The sequence below is a fragment of the Procambarus clarkii genome, chromosome 27 (assembly GCF_040958095.1).
Source record: "Procambarus clarkii isolate CNS0578487 chromosome 27, FALCON_Pclarkii_2.0, whole genome shotgun sequence".
NCBI classification, from domain to species: Eukaryota; Metazoa; Arthropoda; class Malacostraca; order Decapoda; family Cambaridae; genus Procambarus; species Procambarus clarkii.
In genome coordinates, this window is record NC_091176.1 from 6,408,241 (window position 1) to 6,420,815 (window position 12,575).

The 12,575-nt window shown below is 37.4% G+C and overlaps 1 protein-coding gene across 2 annotated transcripts; it reads left to right on the forward strand.

Moving 5' to 3' along the window:
• Positions 1 to 932: 932 nt before the first annotated feature.
• LOC138369277 (bolA-like protein 3) lies at positions 933 to 12,149 on the forward strand. 2 transcript variants are annotated; one of them, XR_011229793.1, is made up of 5 exons: positions 1,012 to 1,197; positions 2,205 to 2,319; positions 2,702 to 2,894; positions 5,649 to 5,737; positions 11,205 to 11,433. XR_011229793.1 is itself a non-coding variant. In XM_069332307.1 (4 exons), exons 1-4 carry the CDS (start codon positions 1,153 to 1,155, stop codon positions 11,271 to 11,273), a joined length of 318 nt encoding a protein of 105 aa, XP_069188408.1. In that variant the 5' UTR covers positions 933 to 1,152; the 3' UTR covers positions 11,274 to 12,149. The 2 variants fall into 2 exon arrangements, 1 of the variants encoding a protein (XP_069188408.1); XM_069332307.1 differs by lacking the exon at positions 2,702 to 2,894 and having other exon boundaries at positions 933 to 1,197; positions 11,205 to 12,149.
• The last annotated feature ends 426 nt before the right edge of the window (positions 12,150 to 12,575 follow it).

The window sequence follows — 12,575 nt, forward strand, 5'->3', positions numbered from 1 at the left end:
ATAAAATGTGTTGAGAACAAATAAAAATAAATATAAAAAAGGGGGGAACATGGCAGAAAAAGCAGCACAAATACAATTAGGTCGACAAACAGCGTTGTTTAAAAAATAACAGACATGGGTTGACAATATAGGGGTAAGGTAGGTTAAAGGGAATTTATTAGGTAGTGCTTATTTATTAATTAGGTAGATATTTAATAAGGTAGGACTGAGGACACTTCCCTGCGAGGTACATAGTTCGAAGTCTCTTGTTACACTCCTATGCCCCTGGAAAAATACAGATGACTTCCTGTTGGATAAGTAACCCTTGATCCAATAAAGAAGCCGACCACCAGTATTCATTCTTCCAAGTTCACTCAAGATAACGTATCGATTTGCAATATCAAAGGCAGACTTGAGATCCAGGAAGATGGTATATGACTTTTCAGTGTGCAGGGTAAGAAAGGTGGTGATGCAATGATGCACACTCCTTCCATGCATGAGGCCATATATCTGGGGGGATAGCATGGTTCTTATTTTATGGAGGAGACGATTTAGAACTATTCTCTCGAATGAACAAATGAACAAAAATTCTTGTTCATTCTCATTCTTGAGAATCAATTGTGATTCTCTCGAATGTTTTGCAAATGCAGCTCGTAAGGGAAATTGGGGGGGAAAACATTCTCTTGACATGGCTTGGGAATTGGAATGATTATACTGTTGGTCCAAGAGTTTTAGTTAGTTTAGTTCATTTATTATGCACCCCATACCCAGGAGATAGGAAGTTCCCAGTAACATAGCTCATATTATACAGCTCAAGCGGGAGATTCCCTGGTACTAAAGGGAGCAGACGCAATATGTCATAAGTGATGCCATCCTCACCGGGGGATGTGGGCTGCATTTGAATTGATTTCACGATTCTCATTATATTAAGGCTCCCTTTTTGTGTATGATGTAAACATTGCCCCTTCCTTCCTACGAAGGCAAAGGACGGCGTCTTTGTGAACAAAATATAGACTTTTACATCACATTTTTTTACGAATCCACATGAATTACGTAAAAAAATAGATTAAGACTGTAAAAAGTGTTTGAAAGTAAGATATGAGGGGCGTAGTGTAGCAGCAAGACGTGGAGCAGCAGCCGGGCGAGGAAGGAAGGGTGAGCAGTACTGGGGACATGGCGAGCCTCCGACACGGTAGCCGCTTCTCCCTCAACCTCCAGGTATGTTTTATAGACAGACAGGCAGTTATCTAGGGAAAGCGCCAAGCCATTACGACTATAGCACTGGGAAGGGATCAGGATAAAGATGTGGGATGGAACGGATGGAAGGAATGGTGATGGAAGGAAGGACTTGGACGATCGGGGTTCAGTCCCCGACCTGCATGAAAGGAGACCGTCGCTTTACCATCCACCTCAAGTGGTTGGATAGCTTTATGGCCAACTTTCACAAGCTTTACCAGTTTTTGTAATACAGTGTTAATACACTGTCAGTTACAGATAATTGTTGTTGATTATAATACATAATAAGGCTTTTTCATAAAATTACAAACTGCTTCAGAAAAGGACAAAGTGGTATGTTTATTTTGTAGACCAATATTGTCATAATGTCTGGTCTTCTGTATGAAAAGAAATTAAATTATACCTTTGGCTGAAAATTTATTTAAATTACAACTTTCTTCATTTGGCCAATCTGGAAAAGCATTGTTATTTGTTATTCAAATAGGCAATCGACTATTTAGGTAACATATACCTAAATCTAGGCTAATGCGGCTAATGTAATTTCAAATAAGCCAGCTGGGTCCAAAGGAATACATCGAGTTAGATATTGTTATAAATAATGTTTTGAGAGGGAAAGTATTATACCAGCTCACTTAAATATTATGGTTTGTACTCCATTGTCAATATTGTTCTGGAAGAACTTGTTTTCCCATGATCAGTAAAGATTCAACTCTACTGTTAATTATTACTTGTCTACTGTTACTGTTGTCTACTGTTACTGTTAAAACTGTTAATACATTCTATATTAACAGTATTAAACATATTTTGTTAATATTAACATAATAGCTAGATCAACTCTAAAATGTTGATTGGTTAATAACCAAACCACCATTGAAAGCATTAAATTCTGTTTATGTATTAACTGTACATACATAGTTATATTTGGTTTGATTAAGTCAGAGTTGTTCCATAGGACCATCAATCTGCAATCAATTTGTGTTTTTTTACAGAGAGCTGCACGGTGGCTGAGTGATTCAGCATCCAATTTTGGGGAGAGTAGATTGATTACCCTGCTACGACAGCGTTTTCCTCAAGCATCAGCTGTTGAGGTTCAGGATATCTCTGGTAGGTCTTTAAAAATGCATTCAGTATTAAAGGCAAATTTTATTTTTCTAATGTATGCTTCCAAGTTTGTGTATGTATGGAATATATCTCATAACCATAGAGCATGGAATATATATTTTGTATTAAAATTTCAGAGTAAAAGGCAAGAGCTCCTATTGGCATATGGTAATAGGTATAAATTACAGTATGTCATCTATGAGAATTAGGATCAGTAAAAGCAGACATTAAACGTAAGAACGTAAGATTAACCCTTAAACTGCTCAGCATAAGGGGGTATAATTAAAAAAAATATTCGAATTATGTCAAAATTACTTAAAAATGTTAAATAAATCTCCAACTTATTGGCTTCAGCATCATGAAACTTTCATCAAAATATTTTCAGAAATTGATTTTAGACGAATATTTAAACAAAAAGAGAACGTTTTGTTCATAAGGAAAAAATGCTCCTTTTTACTGCAACTGATGGATAATGCAACAATAAAGAGATGCAAGCACCTGTCCTACGTACAACAAAGAAGAATAGTAGTAAGAAGTGTCCACAAAGTGAATGTACAGCTGATGCCTTTATAGCATTGGTGAGTAATGCATAATATCACAAATAATAATAAGTATGTTATTATGCTCTATTTTGTTATATATCATATAAATACATTGCCCAATGTTATTATCAGTTACTTTCAACAATGTCCAAAAAATATTTTTTTAGGGGATTTTTTTTTTACATTTTAGATTTTTTCCTCCTTTGTTTATTATTTGAATTTGTTGTAACGTATACATTCTGGAGAATGCATACTCCTACCCAACTATGTGAAGACAGAATTAAATTGGTCATCAAATAAATCAGTCACAACTCTCGGAACTTGGGACTTTGAATTTGTTTTGGCTGATTTTTTCACAGATTTCAAACTCTATTTTCTTTGTTTCCTAAAGTTTTTTGATGATTAGGGACCAAATTAGGGCTTTTTTTTACATATATAAAGTATACCCTAAACATATCCCCTAAATCATTATAATTATTATAATTATCCCTATATTTTGTTTTTTTGGGGGGTTATATTTTCTTGACTTCATTTCAACACACATTGACCTACGACTTTCACATATTTGAGTACAAATGCCAAACAATGTTTATTACAACATACAAGTAAATTCATGAATTAGAACTGCCTTATTCATTGTCAATAATTTCAACTTCAATTATATCTATTAACTAGAATTTCAACTTCAGTATGCAAAAATCTAGTTTCTGACCGATTCTCACCATTTTTACATATAGTGCTCACAGCTGTCTGTTCTACAATCCCTATTGAATTGATTTTTCATAAACTAAACGTTTGGAGTTATGCATTTTTGTTGTCTAAATTTGAGCAAATTTCAAATGATATATTGACCAATTTTTTTTACAGTAAACTACAGTATACTGAAAATCTATATTCTAAATACAGTATATGAAAATGAAGATCATATGCTATTCTGAGAGCATAATAACACCAAATGAACAGTTGATGGTTTTATATATTTTTGCAGCCGATTTCAAAATCTGAAGTTTTCAATGTTCAATTTTATAATTATTTTTTATTTTCTTGTTTTTCAAGTTACACTGGTGTCATTTAGACAAAGTTGGAGCATTTGCCTAGTAGATTATGCACAAAACATTTGAAAGGGTTTCAGAAAATTTGAAAAACTGAGCTCAATGTCACACATCCTTTGACATTTTGCTCAGTTTAAGGGTTAAAAGAAACTCCAGATTACCTATTGGCCCATATGAGGCAGCTTTTATTTATATTCCCCCCAAACTCATTTATATACATGTCTACCTATGCTTGAAACAATCCAGTGATCCCACATCTGTTATGTTATACATTAATTTGTTCCATAAATCAACAAGCCTGTTGCTTACCTAGTATCTACAGAGATCTTTCCTGAATCTAAGCTTTTCCAATTTATATCCATGGTTTCGAGTCCCTTTTTTGTGATGCCATATTTATCACCTTGTTTATAGTCTTTTTGTTATACCCTTTTATCCATTTATTTACAGTGGAACCTCTTTTGACGAATGCCCCTCTTTACAAATTGTTCTGTTTTTGAGCTCAGTTTCTTCATAAAATTTTACTTGGTACTGTATTCGAGGTTTGCCTCACTTTTCGAGTTTGTTGATGCACGTTGGGCCGACGAGTACGTGGATCTGCTGAGTGCTGGCAAGCCGCGCCTCAGTTTACTAGTGTAGACCAGACCACACACTAGAAGGTAAAGGGACGACGAAGTTTCGGTCCGTCCTGGACCATTCTCAAGTCAATTGTGAGAATGGTCTCACAATCGACTTGAGAATGGTCCAGGATGGACTGAAACGTCGTCGTCCCTTCACCTTCTAGTGTGTGGTCTGGTCAACATTCTTCAGCCACGTTATTGTAACTCATCGCTTTACCAGTGTATCCCACCTAGTGACGATTTTGCATCAATTCTTTATGAAGAATTTCATTGTTTTCTGCTTTTTTGGTTTCTGAACATAAAAGTTCTTATTATATATCATGCCATGGGTCCCAAGAAAGTCAGTGGTAATGTTAACCTAACAAAATTGTTGTGAGGATGATAATAGAGGAGAAACAAGAGATGTAATGTCTCACTACAGATAAGTGTTAATTAAAATGTAGGGGAAAAACAAATGTCTATAGACAGATTTGACAGATTTGTATCTGTAGCTAGAGACAGATACAAGCAGACAGATCTGTTTGTAAGACAAGCAGGCGGTGAGCCACAACCAGGTCCTAGGGGACATGTGTTTTGCCTGCAAAACACATGAGAGAGAGTACCCTAGAAATGTCATACCTGCCTGATATAATGGAAGGGAACTTCCCTTTTAAACACTAACACCTCTCCTCCTCCCCTCATCCTCACCGTCTTCCATACCCCAACAAGAGTCCTCAATAAAGGTAAGATATAGAGTAGTACAAAATATGAGTAGTATTCTGTATAAAGTGTATTTTTAAGTTAATATTTTTGTATGTGGAACAGATTAATTCAATTTACATTATTTCTTTGGGAAAATTTGTTTTGGTTTTAAAATTTTGAGTTGACGAACTGTTTCTGGGAAATGATTAAATTCATAAACGAAGGTACCACTGTACTTCAATCATGTCACCCCATTATAGTGTAATGCATAAAAATGGCAGATGTTGCATAATGTTCTTTGGAGATGGGTGAACAGATTTACTTTTTACAAATTTAATATTGGTTAATATTAAATTATTAATATTAATAGGTTAGGATATGACTGCAAATTTCTATTTTGATACTGTAATTATATTTAATTCTCTTTCACTTAATCACAGGTGGCTGTGGATCTATGTATGAAGTATGGGTAGAAGCACCTGATTTTAAAGGACTCTCTAGGGTCAAACAGCATAAACTGATAACTGAGGTAGGTTTTGAAAATATTTTCATTATGTCCTGGACACCACATTAATCACATGCACAAGTGACCGAAGTAGGCTTTAAACACTTGAGGCTATGTTCATTTGAGATCTGATGCCAGTAATTAACATTTAAATAAATACACAGAGTAATCACACATTAGTGTGATTACTTATTATGAATTAATTTAGGCATTAGAATTAATTTCTCATTAGGCATTAATGAGAAAATCTGTAGAAGCCGTGATGAGGGCTCAAACCTGTGTATTGGGTATTCTCATGCACACGCCCTAGCGACTAGACCATGGCATAAGGATTGCAACCTGGAGTTCTACTGAACACACAAGGATTTCCTGAGGCTTCTACTGAAGCTGGAACAGGATTTTCACACAAGTCTCTCATGCACTCTGGCTGTCATCTAAGAATGTTCTACCTCTCACGCTCCTCTTTCAACACACAGAGAGTAATCGCACCAATGTGACTGCATCAATGAGAAAATCTGTATGAGCCTACGGATTTTCTCAATTATTATTGAGAAATTTCTTTCGATTATTTTCTTCCAAAGAACAGAAAATATACAGTATATATGTTATACCTAATAGCCAGCCAATTTGCCTAACAGGCAGAACGATTTTTGTTATTTTCAAATATTTTTCAAATTGGTTTATTTTAATTAATATTATTATATTACTTAAGAACATGAATTACTGATTTAGTTTTGTTAGGTTAGGATAAGGTAGGTTAGGTTGGGTTTGATAAAATTTGTATCTTAGTTTTAACTCAAATTAAGCAAAAGTAAAATCATATATAATACAATGGAAAGCTCTCTCATTCCATAAGTAAAAAATTAGAAAAATGTATAATTTCAACAAAACTATTAGGTACAGTATACAATACATACATACATTATATATATACTCTGTGTGTGTGTGTGTGTATAATTACCTAAGTGTAGTTACGGGATGAGAGCTACGCTCATGGTGTCCCCGTCTACCCAGCACTCTTTGTCATATAACACTTTGAAACTACTGACGGTTTTGGCCTCCACCACCACCTCACTTAACTTGTTCCAACCGTCTACCACTCTATTTGTGATAGTGAATTTTCTTACATTTCTTCGGCAGTCTATGACCTCTTGTTCTTGAAGTTCCAGATCTCAGGAAATCTTCCCTATCAATTTTATCAATTCCTGTTACTATTTTGTACGTAGTGATCATATCACCTCTTTTTCTTCTGTCTTCTAGTTTTGGCATATTTAATGCCTCTAACTTCTCCTCGTAGCTCTTGCCCTTCAGATCTGGGAGCCACTTAGTAGCATGTCTTTGCACCTTCTCCAGTTTATTGATGTGCTTCTTAAGATATGGGCACCACACAACCGCTGCATATTCTAGTTTTGGCTTAACAAAAGTCGTGAATAATTTCTCTAGTATTTCGCCATCCATGTATTTAAAAGCAATTCTGAAGTTAGAAAGAGTAGCATAGGCTCCTCGCATATCATTCTTTAAGTAGTCCTCAGGTGATAGATTTCTATCTAGATCCATTCCTAGATCTCTTTCTTTATCAGAATTCTTTAAAGATTTCTCACATAATATGTAGGTTGTGTGGGGTCTATGTTCTCCTATTCCACACTCCATAACATGGCATTTATTCACATTAAATTCCATTTGCCAAGTGGTGTTCCATATACTTATTTTGTCCAGGTCTTCTTGAAGGGCATGACAATCATCTAAGTTTCTTATCCTTCCTATTATCTTAGCATCATCACCAAACATTTTCATATAATTCTGTATTCCATCTGGTAGATCATTTATGTAGATAATGAACATCACCGGTGCAAGAACTGAACCCTGTGGTACTCCACTTGTGACATTTCTCCAGTCCGATACATGCCTCTGATAACTACCCTCATTTTTCTATCAGTCAGAAAATTTTTCATCCATGTTAGAAGCTCACACTGCCACCCCTCCTATATTTTTTAGTTTCCAGAACAACCTCTGATGTGGAACTGTGATGAAAGCCTTTTTTAGGTCCAGATAGATGCAGTCAACTCAACCATCTCTTTCCTGTAAAATCTCTGTGGCTCGATCATAGAAACTGAGTAAATTCGATACACAGGATCTTCCAGATCGAAAACCATACTCTGATATTATATCATTTCTCTGCAGGTGTTCTACCCATTTAGTTTTTATTATTTTTCCAATATTTTGACTATTACACTTGTCAGTTTTACAGGTCTATAATTGGCTTTGGCGTCTGTTCTGGTTCCTTCGGGGTCCCCCCCCTTCCACTTCTCTTGCGATCGCTGGGTTCGGCCTCGGGGAGCCTTGTGTTGATTGCTGCGTCACCGAATTCCTCTTTGGGTTTTTTGGGGCTCAGTGCCTTGGCACCAGCCTGAACCCTTGTTCAATGTGTTCACAAATGCATCATCTTTCAGCTGGGGTTTTGTGACCAGTGCTCACCAGGCTGGTCAGGGACAGTAGGGTCCGTCCTTCTGTCGAGCTTACAGCACGGTGCAAGAGTTTGCAGCGGTTTGGCTGACGCTTTGGAGGATTTGGGTCCCGGGGTCGAGGATCCAGCTCAATTCGGACTGTTCTCCAGTGGTTCATTGCCTGAACTGCAGGGGTTCTCTTCGGTCCTTGCCTCTTTGGGGCTGGTCGCTTCGAGTGACTTGTCTGTTGGATTCTTTGGAGTTCATGTCCCAGGGGTGTCCATCGTCTTGGCAGACGACCTGTCCCGGTTCATTTTCCCCTGTCCAAGGAATGGACGGTCGATGCTAACTCCTCCTGTTGACTCTGCCAGACATACGGGTGCCCGAAGGTGGACCTCTTCGCGTCGGTTTGATCTCGGTGTCTTCTGATATGTATATGGTGCCATTCCTCGACTGAGTTCGTCGAGGTAGACGCCTTTCTGCAGGACTGGTCAAGGTGGGGTTACTTGTACCTCTTACCCTCGGTCCAGCTGTTGCTTTGGATCCTGGCTCATTTGGAGACTTACCAGGAAAGAGTAGTCCTGTTGGCCCCTTGGTGGTCGACCCAGCCTTGGTTTCAGATGCTGCTTTCTAAGTGTCCGAACCCGTGATGTTCTCTGCGGCTCCGCCTCCTTTAACAGATCGGTCTGGTCAGGTACCTGGCTGGTTCGGTCTTCTCTTCTGCTCTTCGTGTTTGGTCTTTTTGACGCGGGCCTATTACCATTTGTATTGTGATCAGGTGGCTTCGTTGATGGTATCCCACCTGCGAGCTTCATCTCAGTGACTGTCGGAAAACCCGACACCATTTACTAATATTAAATACAATAGGCAGATAATATTGCTGCTGTTATATACACAAGTTAACCCATAGAAAATGTAGCCTGTAGTGGAATTTTCCATCAATAGAAAATGGGATATCATTGCCACATAGTGCTATAAATTCACCAGCTATTCTGTTGGGAATTATTCTTAAATACATTAGTCTTTGGATTTTTAATATCATAAAAACATCTCACTTGAATTAACTTAATTATCAGTACCAAAATAGAGTAAATGTGACCCTTCTACCACATATTGACATCTGGAAAAAGAGAGCCAGGCATCAGTGGTGGTAGGTCATCCATTGTTGAAAAAGACCGAGTCGTTGAAGCAAATTCCGCTCCTATAATTCTCTTGAACGAAGTGTTATGGAGATCAAATTTGTGCTTCTATCATCAACAACACGCTGTCAACAACCGCAAGGGAAGTGTCTTTCCGGAATCTTATCCAAGTCATTATTGGCAAGTAATGTTAGCTAGATGTGATTAATTCCGGTTAGGACATGAATGAACGACTCAAACCAGGTAATTAAGCCTTGGTCCTTATCTAATAATATATAAATGTTTCATCTGATATAGCTGTCAGATATTAGGATTCCGGCTTTACAGCTAGTGCCTTTGACAGGAACAAGAAGAGGAAGTAAGATTAATCTTGGACCATCAGTTACTTGGGTGGTGGATGCTAGACTCACACAGAGGATTATTTTATGTCTACATCCTAGTTATACCTGGTGGACTAGGCCTACCATACAATAAGAAAAAGCACCTCCAAAATTTATTTACTAATATATGTAGTTTAATACTGTAGTTTGATTGGCTGCATATATATATAAATTTAATATAAACCCCCCCTAATGTGTAAGGATCGATTTGTGAGATTATTGCAGAAATTCAATCCACTAAACATCATTTAAATTGCTATCGAAATATATAAATTAACGTAATATAAATTCTATATAAATTCATATAAATTGAATAAATATAAATCTCACAGGTCGGTTCCCACAGCGACAGTATGTATGAAGTTTCCTGGCGTTCTTTCTGCCATTTTCTCTCTCTTTGTAGGTTGTCTTCTGTTTCTGATCTGGTTGTCTTGTCCTTTCTTTCTTGGCTTTTTTTTAGAACCGTCATTTGATCCCAAATACTGTCGCCTAGTATTATGTGGAGCTGGCGGAGCCACCCCTGCTTGCATTTGGGGTGGATGTCACTTCGGCCCAGTTTTGTAAGTTATTGTGCTTTGTTTCACCTCCAGCTTGCTCATACGCTGCCAGAGCCATCCTTGTCCTTGGTCAGGGCGCTCTCTTTTCTGTCTTCTCTTTGATTCGTGATAGCCCCTTTGGTTCAAGATTTTTTCCTAAGGCTCTCTTTCTGTTGGCATTGGCCTCTGGGGGTCGGGTTGGTGAGCTTCTTGCTCTCCTCCGGCACAAGGGTTTCTGCTCTTTCTGTCCTGGTGGTGGGTTTGTTCGGTTGCAGCCTTCTCCTTCTTTTCTGGCGAAGAACGAGACAGCCGTTTTCCAGAGAGGGTCCTTGGGTCATTGATGCTTGGTTAGTCATGCTGGGGGTGCATCATGTGTTGTGTCTGGTTGCGGCTCTTCGCCGTTACTTGCGCGCCTCGGCTTCTGTGGCCGGGGATGCAATTTGGGTTGATTGGATTTCCCTCGTTCCCTGTTCCAGGGCTCAGGTCATCTGCAGGGTCATTAAGTTTAGCCAGCCTGCGGTCTATCCTCGCGCCCACGACATTGGTAAGTTTGCTGCTTTGACTTCTGTCTTCGGCAATATGATCTGGGCTGACATTCAGGTGCGGGGATTTTGGAGGTCGATCAGAATCCTGGCCGTGCATTATCTATTCTTTGTTCCTGATCCTAGTCGTCCATGTGTGGAGGTTGGAGCCAGTTGTCTCGACTTTGAGTTGAGGACCGAGTGGTGTCCGCCTCCCGGGTAAGTCCCTAATTCCTTCTCTTTGGTGATGTAGCTCCAGGAAGCTGTAGGAGCTCGCCACAGAAAACCAGCGTTGAATGTAATGAAATGACATTTTCTGGGTACAGTATAAATACCAAGCACTAAAAACTAGCTCTAGTCTCTCTCATATTAATTTCATCTGTTGTGGAAATATAAATGATTTAACATTAGAGCCTAGTTAAATGATATTTAAACTTTCCTGCAACTAATGATGTTACTGTACATTTGCAGACCTTGAAAGCTGAAATAAAGGACATGCACGGGCTACGTATCTCAACATCAGTCTCCACTGAAACTTGATGATATCATAAAATCTTCTCAGCAGTTGCTTTGGTAGCAACTATGTTAGGTGATAATTTACAGCTAAACTGATTGATATTTGACAAGTAATGACATTTAAATAATGTATTTATAATAGCTCATGGAAGTACTGTACTGTACAATTAAAAAGGATATTTAATTAGTTTATTTTTCATTAATTTCCAATAATTCTTATTAGAACTAGTCTGAATGTTTATCACATAAATTGAATTGCTCTATGGGATTGATTTGATATTCAGGTGCAGGTCAGTGTCTTCGGTATGGTAAAAACACCTGGTTGTAGTGTCTCAAGGTGTTTGGGAGTGTATGTCACTAGACAACATTTTGTTATTGTACATAATTAAAGCTTCAAAAAAGAATATGTATGTGTATATATAGATACTATATCCCCGAAGGATTGCTATATTGTACTGAAACGTTATTACAAATACAAGGTTGCTCGTGCTAAAGTTGTGAATAAGATTTGGCTAGTTCAGTACTTTACTCTTCTGTTACAAAAGTTAATGATTTTAACTGTAATAGAAATAATCTTTGATCAGATTCCCATAGTTTTTGTTATGTATAGGATCATTGCAGTTAGAATAATTTCAAATTTGTTCTAAGTTCCATTGTTCCGTATTTTATTTTCCTTTGACTTATTTTCGCATCATGAGCTGCTTGTGATTTACCCATTACATGCTCATTGGCTTTTCTTTTATTTGTACAGTATTACAGTATATTATCTGTGAGATTTTTTTTTAGTATGATTGCTCTTTATATTTTGTATACAAGAATAAACCAAACCTTGTACAGTATAATATGCCATTTTTTTACGTACTGAATGCTAAGTACTGCAAATATATAAACATTTGAAAATCTAGTATTTATTTAACCCCTTTTGGCTGTTTTGAACAGTGGTTATTGTCATCACCCATGGTGTTTATGTGTGTGTGTGTGCACTCATTCATGCATGTGTCTGTGTTAACTAAAACTTATTAGCATGAATCTATTAATTCGGGATGGATCTACAGTACAGTATTTAAATCTTGATAGCTATAATTATCCCTCGTACATGTGTACTAAATGTGTTTATAGAACACCAGTTTTATAAACCAGTTTAAGTAGACTTTACCAAATTCGCTGAATATGCCTTCTTTGGTTTGTGTTGATATTTGTACGCCACGGCCAGTATTTACTATGCAATATTGTCATTGCTACAACCATGTGTGTTAACCTGAAACTTGTGAATGTAACTTTTTACTTTAATTTAGAATTGCCCAATTTAAAGCTTGTTAGGCACCA

Coding starts and splice junctions, on each gene's coding strand:
- LOC138369277 (XM_069332307.1), top strand. CDS start 1,153: ATGGCGAGCCTCCGACACGGTAGCCGCTTCTCCCTCAACCTCCAG. Junction 1,198..2,204: donor GCTTCTCCCTCAACCTCCAG/GTATGTTTTATA, acceptor GTTTTTTTACAG/AGAGCTGCACGGTGGCTGAG. Junction 2,320..5,648: donor TGAGGTTCAGGATATCTCTG/GTAGGTCTTTAA, acceptor ACTTAATCACAG/GTGGCTGTGGATCTATGTAT.